The sequence below is a fragment of the Lucilia sericata genome, unplaced genomic scaffold, assembly GCF_015586225.1.
Source record: "Lucilia sericata isolate MDLA Ls3-8-SP2 unplaced genomic scaffold, ASM1558622v1 Contig001822F_arrow, whole genome shotgun sequence".
NCBI lineage: Eukaryota > Metazoa > Arthropoda > Insecta > Diptera > Calliphoridae > Lucilia > Lucilia sericata.
This window is the reverse complement of record NW_023995719.1, coordinates 43,055-63,601: the sequence shown is the minus strand read 5'-3', so window position 1 is coordinate 63,601 and position 20,547 is coordinate 43,055. Positions and strand designations below refer to the sequence as shown.

Sequence of the window (20,547 nt, the reverse complement as noted above, 5' to 3'; positions counted from 1 at the left end):
TTTTTAAGGACAAATAACTTAAAACGCTTATTAAAATAACATGACATATATATATATACTAGCTATACCCAGTGTGCTTTGCTACCCTAAAAGGAATATGTATAAATAAATACCAGATTTATTATATGTTACATATAAAAGATGTCAAGCAAATTATTGCAAGTTCGCCAGTTTCTATTTATCGCCAATTTCTATCTATCTACAAAAAATTTGAATAATATAAGAGTTTCCAAGATGCACGAAATTTTGTATTTAATTCATATATGTGGTGCCAAGCCCCCCATTGAAAGTCCGCCCGTTATTCTCTAAATGTTCACATGAATGTCAAAGTTCTTCATGTAAAATTTTAAGATTCTAGCTCTAATAGTTTCTCAGATATGCGAATTTAATTCATGTGGGGGCTTCAAGCCCCCCGGATGAAAGTCCGCCCTTTTTCCTCCAAAATATTCAGATGATTATTAAAATAATTTGTTCAAAATTTGAAGAATCTAGTTCTATTAGTTTCCCAGTTAAACGAAATTTTGTATTTAATTCATATGGGAGGTACCAAGTAACCCATTGGAAGTCCGCCCGTTATATTCTAAATGTTCAGGTGAATGTCAAAGTTCTTCAAGTAAAATTTAATGATTCTAGCTCTAATTGTTTCTCAGATATACGAATTTTTCTATTTTATTCATATGGGGGCTCCAAGCCCCCCAGATGAAAGTCCGCTCTTTTTTCCTTAAAAATGTTCAGATGAATATTAAAGTTCTTCGTGCAAAATTTTAAGAATTTAGTTCTATTAGTTTCCCAGATAAACGAATTTTTGTTTTTAATTAATATGGGAGGTGCCGCTCCCCTCATGGGTAGTCCGCCAATTTTTTACCCAAAATGTTTATATGGATGTTAAAGTTCTTTGTGCAAAATTTTAAGAATTTAGTTCTATTAGTTTCCCAGATAAACGAATTTTTGTATTTAATTAATATGGGAGGTGCCGCTCCCCTCATGGGTAGTCCGCCAATTTATTACCCAAAATGTTTATATGGATGTTAAAGTTCTTCGTGCTAAATTTTAAGAATTTAGTTCTATTAGTTTCCCAGATAAACGAATTTTTGTATTTAATTTATATGGGAGGTACCACGCCCCCTAATGCTAGTCCGCCTACTTTTTGTCCTAAATGATCATATTGACACTAAAGTGGCTCCGACAAAATTTGAGGACTCTAACTGTTATATTATCTAAAATATACGGCTTTTATATTTTCTTAATGTGGGCGTGGCTCATCGCCCACTTGAAATTTCGAAATAAAAAGTAGCCTATTACCTATTCCAGACATGCAGCAATATGCTGTGAAAATTTCAAGAAAATCGGTTCAGCCGTTTAGTAGTCTATAACGTTCAAACATACAAACATACAAACAAACACACATTCATTTTTATATATATAGATATATATATCTATATATATCTATATATATAAAATTCTAACGTTACTGACTGACTGACTGACTGATTCACTGACTGATTCATCATCGCACAGCCTAAACGGTTGAAGCTAAAGAGCTGAAATTTGGACAGGAGGTTGGTCTCCCGCCAAATAGATCCACTAAGACGGGATTTTTGGAAATGTTTAGGGGGTAAAAAAGGGTAAAAACGGGTAAATTCGGTAACCTTATATCTCCTAAACTAGAAAAAATACAAAAACAGTTTAAAGCTTATCGCCGTTCATTTAAAAAATAAACGGACAGGTGTCTGGTCCTTTTTTAAAATTTGGCCCCTTTAGGGAATAAACGGGTAAAAACTGTATTTTGGTACTTTTTTCGCACCCCATGTATCTTTTAAACCAGTGCACATTCAAAAAATATTTTTGACTCCTTCATAACTTAACGAAAAAATAAAAATATGAATTTAGTACTTTTTGGATATTCGGACGTTTAAGGGGTTAAAATTGTACCTATTTTTGGTACTTTTTTAATAAAACATTGTTTTTGGTTTATTAACTTATACATATGAATACATAATAACGGGCTCCCACTACGATGTTGCAACTTTTTGGAATAGAATTTTTATTTCGTTAATGGGGAGGAAAAAAGTACCAAAAGGGGTAAAAACGGGAAATTTGATTTTATTCAACCACAATGATCCAATTTAGATAAAATTTTTAAATTTAGAAACACTAAATATCCTAATGGTGTTATGTAACCCCGGTACCAAGTGATATTTTTTGGTACTTTTCATTCTCCAACTGGTCCTTTTTGAGTTTTCTATGATATTGAAATAGAAACATGAAATTAATAATAAAGGGACTTTTCGCTACTTTTTCGTTCTACACAGGTACTTTTTTGAGTTTTCTTTAAAATTAAACCTAGAAACATGAAATTAAGCATGTAGAGCTCGGAGTAAATGAGAATCTATAAAATGAGACTTTTTGGTACTTTTTCGTTCTTCAAAAGGTACTTTTTGAATTTTCTATAATATGGAACGTAGAAACATGAAATTAAATATGTAGAGACCGGAGTAAATGAGAATCTATAAAAGGGGACTTTTTGGTACTTTTTCGTCCTTCGACTGGTACTTTTAGAGTTTTCTATAAAATTTAACCTAGAAACATGAAATTAAGCATGTAGAGCCCTTGGTAAATGAGAATCTATAAAAGGGGACTTTTTGGTACTTTTTCGTCCTTCGACTGGTACTTTTTGAGTTTTCTATAAAATTTAACCTAGAAACATGAAATTAAGCATGCGGAGGCCTTAGCTAATGAGAATCTATAAAAGGGGACTTTTTGGTACTTTTTCGTCCTTCGACTGGTACTTTTTGAGTTTTCTATAAAATTTAACCTAGAAACATAAAATTAAGCATGTAGAGCCCTTAGTAAATGAGAATCTATAAAAGGGGACTATTTGGTACTTTTTCGTCCTTCGACTGGTACTTTTTGAGTTTTCTATAAAATATAACCTAGAAACATGAAATTAAGCATGTAGAGCTCGGAGTAAATGAGAATCTATAAAAGGGGACTTTTTGGTAATTTTTCGTCCTTCGACTGGTACTTTTTGAGTTTTCTATAAAATTTAACCTAGAAACATGAAATTAAGCATGTAGAGCCCGGAGTAAATGAGAATCTATAAAAGGGGACTTTTTGGTACTTTTTCGTCCTTCGACTGGTACTTTTTGAGTTTTCTATAAAATTTAACCTAGAAACATAAAATTAAGCATGTAGAGCCCTTATTAAATGAAAATCTATAAAAGGGGACTATTTGGTACTTTTTCGTCTTTCGACTGGTACTTTTTGAGTTTTCTATAAAATTTAACCTAGAAACATGAAATTAAGCATGTAGAGTCCTTAGTAAATGAGAATCTATAAAAGGGGACTTTTTGGTACTTTTTCGTCTTTCGACTGGTACTTTTTGAGTTCTCTATAAAATTTAACCTAGAAACATGAAATTAAGCATGTAGAGCCCAGAGTAAATGAGAATCTATAATAGGGGACTTTTTGGTACTTTTTCGTCCTTCAACTGGTACTTTTTGAGTTTTCTATAAAATTTAACCTAGAAACACGAAATTAAGCATGTAGAGCCCTTAGTAAATGAGAATCTGTAAAAGGGGACTTTTTGGTACTTTTTCGTCCTTCGACTGGTACTTTTTGAGTTTTCTATAAAATTTAACCTAGAAACATGAAATTAAGCATGTAGAGCCCTTAGTAAATGAGAATCTATAAAAGGGGACTTTTTGGTACTTTTTCGTCCTTCGACTGGTACTTTTTAAGTTTTCTATCAAATTAAACCTAGAAACATGAAATTAAGCATGCGGAGGCCTTAGTTAATGAGAATATATAAAAGGGGACTTTTTGGTACTTTTTCGTTCTTCGACTGGTACTTTTTGATTTTTCTATAAAATTGAACCTAAAAACATGAAATTAAGCATATAGAGCCCGGAGTAAATTGGAAACTATAAAAGAGGACCTTTTTGGTACTTTTTTGTTCTTCGATTGGTACTTTTTGATTTTTCTATAAAATTTAACATAGAAACATGAAATTAAGCATGTAGAGTCCTTAGTAAATGAGAATCTATAAAAGGGGACTTTTTGGTACTTTTTCGTCTTTCGACTGGTACTTTTTGAGTTTTCTATAAAATTTAACCTAGAAACATGAAATTAAGCATGTAGAGTCCAGAGTAAATAAGAATCTATAAAAGGGGACTTTTTGGTACTTTTTCGTTCTTCAAAAGGTACTTTTTGAATTTTCTATAATATTAAACCTAGAAACATGAAATTAAACATGTAGAGACCGGAGTAAATGAGAATCTATAAAAGGGGACTTTTTGGTACTTTTTCGTTCTTCGACTGGTACTTTTTGAGTTTTTTATAAAATTTAACCTAGAAACATGAAATTAAGCATGTAGAGCCCGGAGTAAATGAGAATCTATAAAAGGGGACTTTTCGTTCATCAAAAGGTACTTTTTGAATTTTTTATAATATTGAACCTAGAAACATGAAATTAAGTATGTAGAGCCTGGATTAAGTGAGAACATATAAAAGGGGACTTTTTGGAACTTTTTCGTTCTTTAAAAGGTACTTTTTGGATTTTTGTATAATATTGAACCTAGAAACGTGAAATTAAGCATGTAGAGCCCGGATTAAGTGGAGACCTATAAAAGGGGACTTTTTGGTACTTTTTCGTTCTTCAAAAGGTACTTTTTGTGTTTTTTATAATATTGATCCTAGAAACATGAAATTAAGCATGTGGAGCCGGAGTTAATTAGAATCTATAAAAGCAATCAGGGCCTTGAGTGAATGAAAATTTAAACTGGAATATTTTCTGGTACTTTTTGAATTTTCTATAATATTGAACTTAGGAACATGAAATTAAATAAAATAGGTTTTTTGGTACTTTTTCGTACTTCACTGGTACTGGTACTTTTAGAGCTTTCTAAAATATTTAATATATAAACATAAAATTAAACACGCAGTATCCCAATTGAACGAAAATTTAAAAAGGATACTGTGGTACTTTTTTATTCTTTTACTAATACTTTTTGAATTTTCTATAATATTGAACCTAAAAACATAAAATTGGACATGTAGCTTCCTGATTGTATAAAAATCTTTATGCGTCATCCTGATTTAATGAAAATATATAAAAAGGCACTGTCTGGTACTTTTTCGTTCTTCAATATATATATATATATATATATATATATATATATATATATATATATATATATATATATATATATATATATATATATATATATATATATATATATATATATATATATAAACAATATGTACTACATATTTCTTAAAAAAACAGATTTCCTACTACTGCTCGACTCAATGAAGTGTATAACTATTTGCTGGAATAGTTAAACATATAAGTTTACAGTTTCACTCTAAACACCCCCAACAGCTGAATATAACGTTAACGTTAGATAGTAACGGAAAGTGTTAAATATTATGGCATGTCATTGAAGTAATCTTACACTGCTGAGATTGATTTCAATCTATTTTTGTTTTTTTTTTTTTTTTGCTAAGCAAATATGTTATGACTAGAGATTATTAAAAATGTAATCTCAATTCCCCAGTTAAAAGTGTACTTTATACATATTTGACTACTAGTTGCACAATGTAAGAAATTCTGAAAAAGACTAAAAACTGGTGTGAATGTTGGTTTTGTTTAATTCAGTGGAATTCCCAGTGTAAATGCGTTCTTATATACATATGTATATGAGTCTGTAATGTGTAGAATACGTTCATACATAAAATTGCCAGTGAAAAAGCTAAATACGAAAAATAAACTATTAACTGCATGTTTATAAAACATTTTGTCTCCGAAAAATAAATACAAAAAAACCGATGAAAAAGTGTTGAATGACATGAACACAGCACACGCTACAGTGGCTGTTCATTGTAGTGGGAATGATGAGAAATTCCGAAATATCTATGGGGAATTGTGGGAACTTATGATTTCAGCCCTTGCTTTTTAAAACTTTCAAATTAGTTCGAACTAATCTTGTAATTAGTTCTCAGAAGAGAATCCAAATTTTTATCGGAAAATCATCTTTATTAAGATGACCAAAAAATATATATGAGCTTCACAAGGTTGCGAACAGATGACCTCTACATCCGAGCCTTTAAAGATTGGTGAATAAATTTTAGACCGGGAGGATTCGGTAACAAAACAGCCATCAACTTGTATTTGATCAAGAAACCCGGAAAAACTTGGAAAATTTTGTGTCGGAAGTAGGACTTGCCTATTAACAATATTCATCTGGACCAGGAACTCCATATAAGTCGTAGATTGTGGGCTAAGAATTATTTAGAATTGAAAACTAAACTAACTTAAAAAATCGTCTGTATTTAAAAGCAGTAATATCACCGGAATCAGACCACTTACACTAATCGTTTGTCTGCAACAACCAAACGATTTTGTTCCAGCTGCTGGTCGCTTTATACCTGCTGGTTGAACATCAGTAGTGCGGCTGCAATTCCAGCGTTGTTCGCAACTTCTAGGTGATTCAGTCACGGACATACCCTACACCCCAGCTCAAGTTTCAGATGTCAACGTAATACCTGATGTCTGGAAAACTTATAATACTTACAATATATACATACAAATACCCTTTTGTCATCAGTAGCGAACTGAACTAGAACTGAACTAGAACGGAACTAGAACTGAACTAGAACTGAACTAGAGCTGAACTAGAGCTGAACTAGAACTGACCTAGAACGAACTATAGAACTGAACTAGAACTGAACTAGAACTGAACTAGAACTGACCTAGAACTGAACTAGAACTGAACTAGAACTGAACTAGAACTGAACTAGAACTGAACTAGAATGAACTAGAACTGAACAAGAACTGAACCAGAACTGAACTAGAACTGAACTAGAACTGAACTAGAACTGAACTAGAACTGAACTAGAACTGAACTAGAACTGAACTAGAACTGAACTAGAACTGAACTAGAACTGAACTAGAACTGAACTAGAACTGAACTAGAACTGAACTAGAACTGAACTAGAACTGAACTAGAACTGAACTAGAACTGAACTAGAACTGAACTAGAACTGAAACTTGAAACTGAACTAGAAATGAACTAGAACTGAACTAGAACTAAACTAGAACTGAACTAGAACTGAACTAGAACTGAACTAGAACTGAACTAGAACTGAACTAGAACTGAACTAGAACTGAACTAGAACTGAACTAGAACTGAACTAGAACTGAACTAGAACTGAACTAGAACTGAACTAGAACTGAACTAGAACTGAACTAGAACTGAACTAGAACTGAACTAGAACTGAAACTAGAACTGAACTAGACTGAACTAGAACTGAACTAGAAACGGAACTAGAACTTGAAAAACTAGAACTGAACTAGAACTGAAAACTATAACTGAACTAGAACTGAACTAAGAACTGAACCTGAACAGAACTGAACTAGAACGGAAACTAGAAAACTGAACTAGAACTATACTGAACTAGAACTGAACTAGAACTGAACTAGAAATGAACTAGAACTGAAATAGAGAACTGAACTAGGAACTGAACTAGAACTGAACTAAGAACTGAACTAGAACTGAACTAAGACTGAAACTAGAACTGAACTAGAACTGAACTAGAACTGAACTAGAACGAACCTAGCAACTGAACTAGCAACTGAACTAGAACTGAACTAGAAACTGAACTAGAAACTGAACTAGAGACTGAAATAGAATGAACTAGAACTAGAACGAAACTGAACTACGAAATGGAACTAGAACTGAACTAGAACTGTAACTAGAACTGACTAGAACTGAAATAGAACTGAACTAGAACTGAACTAGAAAACTGAACTAGAACTGAACTAGAACTGAACTAGAACTCTGAACTAGAACTGAACTAGAACTGACTAGAACTGAACTAGAACTGAACTAGAACTGAACTAGAACTGAACTAGAATGAACTAGAACTGAACTAGAACTGAACTAGAACTGAACTAGAACTGAACTAGAACTGAACTAGAACTGAACTAGAAACTGGAACTAGAACTGAACTAGAACTGAACTAACTGAACTAGAACTGAACTAGAACTGAACTAGAACTGAACTAGACTGAACTAGAACGAACTAGAACTGAACTAGACGAACTAGAACTGAACTGAACTGAACTAGAACTGAACTAGAACTGAACTAGAACTGAACTAGAACTGAACTAGAACTGAACTAGAAACTGAACTAGAACTGAACTAGAACTGAACTAGAACTGACTAGAACTGACTAGAACTGAACTAGAACTGAACTAGAACTGAACTAGAACTGAACTAGAACTGAACTAGAACTGAACTAGAACTGAACTAGAACTACTAGAACTATAAACTGAACTAGAACTGAACTAGAACTGAACTAGAACTGAACTAGAACTAACTCGAACTGAACTAGAACCTGAACTACTGACAACTGAACTAGAACTGAACTAGAACTGAACTAGAACTGAACTAGAACTGAACTAGAACTGAACTAGAACTGAACTAGAACTGAACTAGAACTGAACTAGAACTGAACTAGAACTGAACTAGAACTGAACTAGAACTGAAACTAGACTAGAACTGAACTAGAACTAGAACTGAACTAGAACTGAACTAGAACTGAACTAGAACTGAACTAGAACTGAACTAGAACTGAACTAGAACTGAACTAGAACTGACTAGAACTGAACTAGAACTGAACTAGAACTGAACTAGAACTGACTAGAACTGAACTAGAACTGAAACTAGAACTGAACTAGAACTGAACTAGAACTGAACTAGAACGAACTAGAACTGAACTAGAACTGAACTAGAACTGAACTAGAACTGAACTAGAACTGAACTAGAACTGAACTAGAACTGAACTAGAACTGAACTAGAACTGAACTAGAACTGAACTAGAACTGAACTAGAACTGAACTAGAACTGAACTAGAACTGAACTAGAACTGAACTAGAACTGAACTAGAACTGAACTAGAACTGAACTAGAACTGAACTAGAACTGAACTAGAACTGAACTAGAACTGAACTAGAACTGAACTAGAACTGAACTAGAACTGAAATAGAACTGAACTAGAACTAGAAGAAACTAGAACTAGAACTGAACTAGAAACTGAACTAGAACTGAACTAGAACTGAACTAGAACTGAACTAGAACTGAACTAGAACTGAACTAGAACTGAACTAGAACTGAACTAGAACTGAACTAGAACTGAACTAGAACTGAACTAGAACTGAACTAGAACTGAACTAGAACTGAACTAGAACTGAACTAGAACTAGAACTGAACTAGAACTGAACTAGAACTGAACTACAACTGAACTAGGACTGAACTAGAACTGAACTATAACTGGACTACAACTGAACTAGAACTTTCAAACAGTAGTACATATCATCCAATTTGACTGACTACTGTTTTCACGTTATTCCCTTATTCGCAGTTTTTACGTAAACACATCCTTTGCAGTTAAGATGACAACAACTCTATTCACGAACAACAACAGCTAACTTACTTGTGTGAATAGGAAGTCATGTTAAGAAAGATAACAAAAGGTAGAAAAGCACAGAAATTTACATCAACAAAAACTAAGTTAAATTGTGGATTGCCAATATCCTGCCACATGAGTGACACCAACGTGAACGCAATAGGATGTTTAAAACTAGAAAAAAACACACGAAACAACAACAGCATTGGAAACAAAATCTATAGAAAACTTTCTATGATATTTTTTTAAGGTTAAATCAGAAATGACAAGTGAAGTGAAAACGTGTGAGAGTAAATGTCATAACAAGGACGTTCACACGAGTATTGTATAAGATTTCAGGAAGAAACTCTTAAGGAAAAAAGAGAAAACAATTTACTTTGTCATAGATGTCATCATTTTGAGGGATTTTTAATAGAGTTTTATGGTTAAATTTTAAAATATGTCTCAATACATATTTAAAAATTTAATGGTGAGTACTCAATGACCCTCTAAAAATGACAAATAGTATTTTATTCAAAAATAATGACCATTAAAAGTCAATATTTCAATCAATCCTTTTGTGTTAGAATGGAGAGCTGCTGATTTTTGTCATTGGAAGGTGGAAAGCGGGAGACACCAAAACCTTCTAGTTCAGTTCCCTTTTCAGTTCTAGTTCAGTTCTAGTTCAGTTCTAGTTTCAGTTCTAGTTCAGTTCATAGTTCAGTTCTAGTTCAGTTCTAGTTCAGTTCTAGTTCATTTCTAGTTCAGTTCTAGTTCCGTTCTAGTTCAGTTCTAGTCCTGTTTTAGTTCAGTTTTAGTTCAGTTCTAGTTCTAGTTCTAGTTCTAGTTCTAGTTCAGTATCTAGTTCAGTAGTCAGTTCTAGTTCAGTTATAGTTCAGTTCTAGTTGAGTTCTAGTTCAGTTCTAGTTCAGTTCTAGTTCAGTTCTAGTTCATGTTCTAGTTCAGTTCTAGTTCAGTTCTAGTTCAGTTTCTAGTTCAGTTCTAGTTCAGTTCTAGTTTCAGTTCTAGTTCAGTTTAGTTCAGTTTAGTTCAGTTCTAGTTCAGTTCTAGTTCAGTTCTAGTTTCTAGTTCAGTTCTAGTTCAGTTCTAGTTCAGTTCTAGTTCAGTTCTAGTTCAGTTCTAGGTCAGTTCTAGTTCAGTTCTAGTTCAGTTCTAGTAAGTTCTAGTTCAGTTTCTAGTTCAGTTTAGTTCAGTTCTAGTTCAGTTGTAGTTCAGTTCTAGTTCAGTTGTAGTAGTTCAGTTCTAGTTCAGTTCTAGTTCAGTTCTAGTTCAGTTCTAGTTCAGTTTTCTTAGCTTCAGTTAGTTCAGTTGTAGTCAGTTCTAGTTCAGTTCTAGTTCAGTTGTAGTTCAGTTTAGTTCAGTTCTAGTTCAGTTCTAGTTAGTTCTAGTTCAGTTCTAGTTCAGTTCTAGTTCAGTTCTAGTTCAGTTCTAGTTCAGTTCTAGTTCAGTTCTAGTTCAGTTCTAGTTCAGTTCTAGTTCAGTTCTAGTTCAGTTCTAGTTCAGTTCTAGTTCAGTCTAGTTCAGTTCTAGTTCAGTTCTAGTTTCAGTTCTAGTTCAGTTCTAGTTCAGTTCTAGTTCAGTTCTAGTTCAGTTCTAGTTCTATTAGTTCTAGTTCAGTTTTAGTTCAGTTCTAGTTCAGTTCTAGTTCAGTTCTAGTTCATTCTAGTTCAGTTCTAGTTCGTTGTAGTTCAGTTGTAGTTCAGTTGTAGTTCAGTTCGTAGTTCAGTTCTAGTTCAGTTCTAGTTCAGTTCTAGTTCAGTTCTAGTTCAGTTCTAGTTCAGTTCTAGTTCAGTTCTAGTTCAGTTCTAGTTCAGTTCTTAGTTCAGTTCTAGTTCAGTTCTAGTTCAGTTCTAGTTCAGTTCTAGTTCAGTTCTAGTTCAGTTCTAGTTCAGTTCTAGTTCAGTTCTAGTTCAGTTCTAGTTCAGTTCTAGTTCAGTTCTAGTTCAGTTCTAGTTCAGTTCTAGTTCAGTTCTAGTTCAGTTCTAGTTCAGTTTCTAGTTCAGTTCTAGTTCAGTTCTAGTTCAGTTCTAGTTCAGTTCTAGTTCAGTTCTAGTTCGGTTCTAGTTCAGTTCTAGTTCAGTTCTAGTTCAGTTCTAGTTCAGTTCTAGTTCAGTTCTAGTTCAGTTCTAGTTCAGTTCTAGTTCAGTTGTAGTTCAGTTGTAGTTCAGTTCTAGTTCAGTTCTAGTTTAGTTCTAGTTCAGTTCTAGTTCAGTTCTAGTTCAGTTCTAGTTCAGTTCTAGTTCAGTTCTAGTTGAGTTCTAGTTCAGTTCTAGTTCAGTTCTAGTTCAGTTCTAGTTCAGTTCTAGTTCAGTTCTAGTTCAGTTCTAGTTCAGTTCTAGTTCAGTTCTAGTTCAGTTCTAGTTCAGTTCTAGTTCAGTTCTAGTTCAGTTCTAGTTCAGTTCTAGTTCAGTTCTAGTTCAGTTCTAGTTCAGTTTTAGTTCAGTTCTAGTTCAGTTCTAGTTCAGTTCTAGTTCAGTTCTAGTTCAGTTCTAGTTCGGTTCTAGTTCAGTTCTAGTTCAGTTATAGTTCAGTTCTAGTTCAGTTCTAGTTCAGTTCTAGTTCAGTTCTAGTTCAGTTCTAGTTCAGTTCTAGTTCAGTTCTAGTTCAGTTCTAGTTCAGTTCTAGTTCAGTTCTAGTTCAGTTCTAGTTCAGTTCTAGTTCAGTTCTAGTTCAGTTCTAGTTCAGTTCTAGTTCAGTTCTAGTTCAGTTCTAGTTCAGTTCTAGTTCAGTTCTAGTTCAGTTCTAGTTCAGTTCTAGTTCAGTTAGTTCAGTTCTAGTTCAGTTCGGAGGGACTTTTCTCTGAAGAACTTGGAGCATTAAACTTCGATACAATATCATGAAGAATCGGGGAATTGCATCTTTTAAGATCAGCAAATAAGTAAAGTCCTACTTTATGATTAGGACTGTTGTCTCTAAGATGTGTTACTATTTAAAGGTTCTAATCTAAATTGTCCCAAACGGACCACAAAGTCGTCAATATTGTAGTACCCTATTAGTACTAGTTAGGATAGGCTAATAGAGTAATTATAATTTTTTATTTTTGAAATTTTTACTTTCTCTCTGATGTGTGACAAGAAATTCATCTTTGCATACAGTTAATGGGAACCCATTTAGCCATTTCTGACTTTTTAAATTTTAAACAATACTTTCCATACTAAACTTAAATTTAATTGAAATTGTAAAAAGAAATGTTTGCGAAAATCTAATCAGTCTTCTACATTTTCAAATATTTAAAAACAAACAACAAACTTTTTGGAAAGAAAAAGGAAATATGCAGAGAGCAAAATTCAAAAATGCATCATGTAAAAAAAAATATTCCTACCAATGCCATATGTTGTTAGTGTGGCAAGTTAAAAATAGACAAAGACGAGTAAAAAACAAGTAAGAAAGTATAGTCGGGCGTGGCCGACCATATGATACCCTACACCAGTTATGAATATTAAATGTGATTTATATTTCATAATAAAGCATTTATCTTCAATATTCCCTTGTTCCGATACATTTAAGCAATTTATGGAGGAAAATCTAATTTTCTGAAAGAGGCTTTATATGGGGGCTAGGGGCAAATTTGGACCAAGCCCAATAAAATTTTGTGAATATATTTATATTTACATAATATTTTATTGTGCTGAATTTCATCGCGATATTTTTGTGTTTATAAATTAATTTGGGACATTCAAGTAATTTTCTGAAGGGGACTTTGTATGGGAGCTAGGGTCAAATGGGGCCCGATCTTTATGAAATTTGGCAGGGTCATCAAGACTTCTATAAAACTTAGTTGTGCCGTATTTTATCGATATATCTGTATATTTAACATAATTATGAGCTCAGAAGCCCTTTTCGGGGGGTTCTGTTCTATGGGGGCTAGGTGAAATAATGGACCGATTTTAACCATTTTCATTTTCGTCCTTGGATCAAATAAAACGTGCGTGCCAAATTTCATCCAATTATCTTATCCTGTACCTTGCGCACAAGGTTTACATGGACAGCCAGCCAGCCAGACGGACGGACGGACATATCTTAATCGACTCAGAAAACGATTCTAAGCCGATTGGTATACTTTAAGGTGGGTCTAGGACGAATATTTTTGTATGTTACAAACATCAGCACAAATCCAATATACCCTCCCCACTAAAGTGGTGTAGGGTATAATTACATTTGGTTATGGGCGATCGAATAAATAATACCCTACAGTAGTGGATGTCAGTATGTGACTATTTATAGGGGCTTAGGTGTATGAACAACTGTTCTTACAACAACTAACCAGAAGCACACCTCGTTCTTGGTATGTTTAGGTGCTTCTTCGACAAACTGACTATGAACAAATCGGACTATGAACCCGACGAATGTGGGTAATGCTAAATGGGTTTCAGAAGTCTATGAAACCAAGAAGTGCTGAAATATAAGGATATAAAGGTATCATTGTATCTCCAGTGTCACTAGTGTCCTTACGATCACTAGAGTTACTAGGATATAAGTACTTACGAAAAATATGATCCAGGAGCCATGATATCATCTTCCGATATAATATTAGGTCAATTTCATTTCATTGCTTAGATTGGTCAACTTACGAGATTTTATTGTGGACTCGAGTACTTCCTAAATGACTGCATACCCATCATTCTGGGGTGTTGTAGGGTACACAAATAATAAACAGAAAGAAACAAAACTTACAAAAAGATGAACTAGAAACGAAATGTGTATGTTGGTGTTCCTGCCTGCAGTGACACATATGTTGACATTTATAATGGTTCTAAGTACTCCTACAATACACCACAATGGGAATACTCACTCAAGCATTTATACAGTGAAATTAAAAAGTAATCATACAATTTAATCGAAACATTAAGTTTCTAGTTTGAATATTATGCTAAAATATAATTTATGGTCATCATTCAAATTTGAATTTGTTCCTGTTGCAACTGTGTTTAAACTTTTAACACGCACTGTATTTGGCTTAATCTCTATGTATACAAGTCTGCATATGGAAATGTGCATTAAAATAGTTCTATGGTTGTCACAAGATTTAACACCCTTAACTAGTTACTACTCCTATGTAGTTGAGTTGTTTTTTGTTCTCTTTACCGAAAAGGACCTTTAACATTTTAACTTTTTCTTTTTATACCCTCCACCACCATCAGTGGTGATAGAGGGTATATATAACTTTGTCATTCCGTGTGTAACACCAAGAAATATTCATCTGAGACCCAACAAAGTATATATATTCTGGGTCCTTATGAAATTCTGAGTCGATTTAGCTATGTCCGTCTGTCCGTCCGTCCGTCCGTCCGTCTGTGTGTCTGTCTGTCTGTCTGTCTGTGTAAAACACGCTCACGTTAAAACGAAGCAATATAATTTAACCAAATTCACCCAAAATATTCATTATTATCCGGTACAGTTTGGTATTGAAAATGAGCAATATCGGTTCACATCGGGAAAAGTTATGAATCAAAATTTAAAACAACCTCGAAAAAAATAAGTATTTTTTTCACATTCTAATGTAATTTTCTCCAAAACTATGCAAGATAATTCCATGAAAATCACCATACATTCGTTTCTATACAAGATCTTGATCCGTGCAGAAAATTGCCAGAATCGATCCACAATTTCATATACCTCCCATACAAAAGTACATATTCCCGGAAAATGGGTTTTTCGTTAATAACTTCCATCACAATGTCGATATCTTCACAAAATTTTACAAATTAAAATCTTATGTCAATAGAATTCTTTCAGAGGACAAATTTTATGGATCGGTCCATAATTGGACATAGCTCCCATACAAGGTCCCCTCCCGAAAATCACTTAAACGCGCATAACTCATTACTAAATTAAGATATCCATACAAAATTTGGTATAAGTATTGCCCATATGCATAGAAATATTACTGTGAAAGTTTTTTCCGATCGGTCCATAATTGGTCATAGCTCCCATACAAGGTCCCCTCCCGAAAATCACATAAACGCGCATAACTCATTACTAAATTAAGATATCCATATAAAATTTGGTATAAGTATTGCCCATATGCATAGAAATATTACTGTGAAAGTTTTTTCCGATCGGTCCAAAATTGGTCATAGCTCCCATACAAGGTCCCATCCCGAAAATCACTTAAACGCGCATAAATCATTACTTAATTAAGATATCCATATAAAATTTGGTATGAAAATTGCCCACATACATAGAAATATTACTGTAAATTTTTTTTTGGATCGGTTCAAAATTGGTCATAGCTCCCATACAAGGTCCCCTCCCGAAAATCACTTAAACGCGCATAACTCATTACTAAATTAAGATATCCATACAAAATTTGGTATAAGTATTGCCCATATGCATAGAAATATTACTGTGAAAGTTTTTTCCGATCCGTCCATAATTGGTCATAGCTCCCATACAAGGTCCCCTCCCGAAAATCACTTAAACGCGCATAAATCATTACTTAATTAAGATATCCATATAAAATTTGGTACAAGTATTGCACATATGCGCGGAAATATTACTGTGAAATTTTTTTCCGATCGGTCCATAATTGGTCATAGCTCCCATACAAGGTCCCCTCCCGAAAATCACTTAAACGCTCATAACTCATTACTAACTATAAAGTTTGGCAGAAGTATTGCTCATATACAGAGAAATATTACTGTGAAATTGTTTTCCTATCGGTCCATAATTGATCATAGCTGCTATACAAGGTGCCTTTCAGAAAACACTTAAAGGCACATAACTCATTAGGAAATAGTGATACCCATAAAATATTTGGCATTAATACTATTTTTGTACACATAAATGTTATTTCAAAATTTTTTCACGATTAGTCCAACCTTGGTCATAGCTCCCATATAAGGTTCTCTCCCGAAAATCACTTAAACGCACATAATTCATTACCAAATATTGATATCATACATTTAGCAAAATTATTGCTCTTATATACATAAATTACACTATAAAATTGTTTTACGATCGGTCCATATTTGGTCATAGCTCTCATACTAGGCCCCTCCAGAAAATCACTTAAATGCACAATATTCATTACCAAATAATGATATAGATACAGAATTTTGAAATTTTGTTTTTATATATAATTCGTCATAGCTCTCATACAAGGTCCTTTTACGAAAATCTCTTAAACGCACATTACTCATTACCAAATAAAGCTATTGATACAAAATTTGCCACAAATATTAGTTTTGTATACAAAAAATCTATTTCAAGATTTCTCACGATCGGCTCATAACATGGGTGCGGTCGGTCCCATACAAGGTTCCCTTCCGAAAATCACTTAAACACACATTACTTATTACTAAATTACGATATAGATATAAAATTTTACTGAAATATAGCTTTTATGTACAGAAATTTAGCTTAAAGAATTTTTTACGATCGGACTATAATTGGTCATATCTAGGTCCTGCCCCTGAAAGCACTTTAACCGTATTTAACTAGTTGCATTATCAATTTGTGTAGATTATATATATGTATTTTGAAAATCCTTTAATTTTCACACACATGCATACATGCAAATTACTAAATATCGCTAAGCGCTATAAAAATATAAAGAAAATTGCGTTTGTAATGTTCAATAAATCTTGGAATTGTAATAGATTTAAGCTGTTTAAATCTTGGGATTTTTCAATTTAAGACATGAGATAACTTATTTCTACAAATATTTGACCAATTAGAAAAGTCTTAATATAAAAGTAGCTGGTGGAGGGTATTTAAGATTCGGCTCAGCCGAATTTAGCACTCTAACTTGTTAAATCTTTAAAATTATATGCAAATCAACTCAATTGTGGTGCAGGCAACACAATTTTATGTGTTCTTTCATTTTGTTTCTAAATTCTGCTGTATTGTCGAGATGTTGTTGATGACGATGATGGCGACCAAACAACTATGTTGAATGCCGATTTTCTTATAGTCACCCGGTAAGGCATACAGGCATTCAGTTAGTCTATTATTGGCTTTGTTCTTAGTTTCCTAATTTTGGCTGCACAACTGTTGCAATAATGTTGTTAGTAGTTGTTTCTTTGCATTCTCATCGTGATATTTGTTTTTCTGCTGTTTCTTTTATCTGTCCTAGTTCCTTTTACCAAAAAATAGAAGAAATATAAATGGAAAAATAAAGTAGTAAAAGAAAAAAAAGTGTAATTCCATGTGTTGACACACACACACACACAACATGTTAGGCACAAGTGCAAGACTTCTGTTGAGTTGGGTATACATATGTCTTGCTCTGTCAGTGAGTAGTCTGATTCCTCTGTATTTTTTGTGGTTTATATTACATAATATGTTTTTTGCCTACATATGGATGAATGTATGTTTTCAAACATATTATTGTATGTACATATTTATACTATTCTGAATTTACAAAGTTGTCTCTATTACACGTTATTTATCTAGTTAGTGAGAGTGAGTAGTTCGAGACAAAAATCTACCTTTTGCAGGAAAAACTTAAATTCTTAAATCTTTAATTTCCAAACCTAGAATGCCAAGGTCATATCTACTAATAAGTCTGAATCCTTTTCTACTTTTAACCTTGCATATTCGATATCATGGTTAAAATGTACGTTCTTAGTTCAGATGATACCGCATACTATACATATGTATATAGAGTTCCTACGACAGTAGACTGTATACACTTGCAATCTGCATTGATATCGAAGGTGTTACAAACTGACACTCTTATCCATTCCTTAAACCAATTTCAAGTTGGCTACGTGCTCAGTGACTGGATCAATCATATACTTATAAGCTGCGAGATGCGCGATATATATATATGTAATTAATAGGAAAAGGGTTTTCGCGTTAAGCCAGAGGTTGGAATTTTATTGGCATTAGTCTGGGTAACCACGATTAATATCAGCAATGATCCATATTATTTATTCTAGGGCCTAAATAAATATTATTTATTCTAGGTCCTAAATAGGTCCTAAATATTGGGCTCCGTGAAGTGGATTAAATGACAATTTAAGGTAATACAAAAATTTCTATCTATACCCAAACCCGGCTTAATCCAACTACGACACACTTTTTAATAGCATAATTAGATTTATTCAAACTTTTGGCAATCTGGTATCACTTCAGGGAGTTCATTGTATATATTTCTTGGGTATACTCTACTCTGTTTGGTTCAGTAATGAACCAAAGTTCTGGAAATAAGACTGGATTTCCTTCTCATTAAAATATATACAAGATACGATGGCAATAACAACCGAGAATTTCTTTAGGCGAATTGACTAAAGCCGGTTATGGGATACGTTATCAATGTATAAGGGTCCTAGCTGATGGTTATTTACAATTATCAGATGTACCCAACCGGAAACAGAAATTATCGGGAAACGTGACACATTGATTTCAGAAAGGAGATCGTAGTCAAGCGTAACTTTGAAAGAAACCCCTGATTGAATCTGTTGTTACACGGAAGGCTCTACATTGAAAACCGAGATATAATACCTAATCAGAATTTCTATCTAAGTACGCAAAGAAAGCTGAATTAAAAATATGGGCGAGAGAACTTGGAATAATAAAACGTTGGCAAGGAATTAGACAAGAGGAGAGCGAGAAGCCTTCACAGAATGCATTAGTCGGAGGTGAGTATTCTGAGCAGACACACAGGTTTACAGGTACAACTATATAGAATTGAACGAAACGAAAGTGATTTGATGAATGTCTCAAACCTAACCGCACTTCCGGTTTTAGACCAAATGTTCCCCTGGTAATGCTGTATTAAAGCCCGTTTATCAGTAGCTTACGTGAGTTATCTCTTGTAAGGATGTCCCAGGAATTAGGAAACTCTGTTGCTTATTTTGACCACCCTGGAAGTTTTGTTGGCAGCCCGAACACAAGGATCGGATGATCTGGGGTACTTTCCAACACATCTTAAACATCATCAGAAACTTTGGCTTTAAAAAACGCTTTATGATAGGAATATGGAATGTGTGAACTCTTTCTGAGCCATCAAGAGATAATAGTTTCTATATAGTATCGATATTCTTGGTCTTAGCTAAGTTCGCATGCTTCAAAGTGGCTCTGAAGCCAGTCCCATACGCCAGAAATGGGTCTGGCCATGGGCTAAAGCAGCACCATACTATACAAACCAATATCGGAACATTTTACAATATTACGCTCTAACGGAACCCTAAGTACATGGCATGAAGAGCGAATTTTACAAGCCACTCAATGCTGCGCCATTAACACAATAGTTGGAACTGATAATTTTAATAAAATATTGGTTAGTAAACTATATCTAGGCTCCCTCATGGGTGTGAGAACAACATGTGGATATCGAGAGTAATAATCAAACTTTCGCCTTCACTATGTAGCGAAGAATAATTCCCATAAAAGAAATAAAATGGACCCTGACGGAAAGGTTGATGTTAAAGATTTTGACAATGATTTGGGTCTAAACGTTCTTCAGATCATATTTAAGAATTGTAAATTTAAATATTAAAAAATACACATTTAAATTTTTTATGCAAAATTTTATTAAAACAAAAATTAAAGAATCAACAGAGAAGATAGAAAGAAAAATAAACAAAAATCCATATGCCAGCGTGCATATTAAACATATTCTCCGTGAACGTAATTAATAGTCAATAACCGTAATCCATAGTAGTGTGCGCAAAAGAAACTATTCTGTGACTAATCCCCAACATATTTGACACTACTACTTCGCTGTTGTAGATGCAATAAAGGCATCACAATTTTAACCATAGTAGGCATAAGGAGAAGCATAGTAACCACCGCTGTAGGCATAAGGAGTATAGAATTGGGGAGCAGGTTCAGGACTAGCCACTGGACGGGGAGCTGGAGCTGGCAAGGGAGAAGGAGAGGCCATGCTGACAGCGAACAAGGCAGCAATAAGGACAAAGACCTATAAGTGATTAAAGTGAAATTTTATATTAAATAGTTTATTAAATACTTTAATATTAAAAACACTTACGAATTTGAACATTTTGTTTTGTTGAGTTGTTTAAGCTTTTGCGAATGAAATGCTTTTGATACTTTACTCAACAATTTGCCGATGTTTTTATACTGTTGACAACTTTGTCAAATAGTTAATCTCATTTTTAACTATTTTG

The 20,547-nt window shown here is 33.6% G+C and overlaps 1 protein-coding gene across 1 annotated transcript; it reads right to left on the bottom strand.

The window, feature by feature from the left end:
* Window positions 1-19,929: 19,929 nt before the first annotated feature.
* Window positions 19,930-20,547, bottom strand: LOC119612751 (neuropeptide-like 4). Its single transcript, XM_037968609.1, has 2 exons — window positions 20,409-20,547; window positions 19,930-20,339 (listed from the first exon to the last, which is right to left on the bottom strand). Exons 1-2 carry the CDS (start codon window positions 20,418-20,420, stop codon window positions 20,172-20,174), a joined length of 180 nt encoding a protein of 59 aa, XP_037824537.1. The 5' UTR covers window positions 20,421-20,547; the 3' UTR covers window positions 19,930-20,171.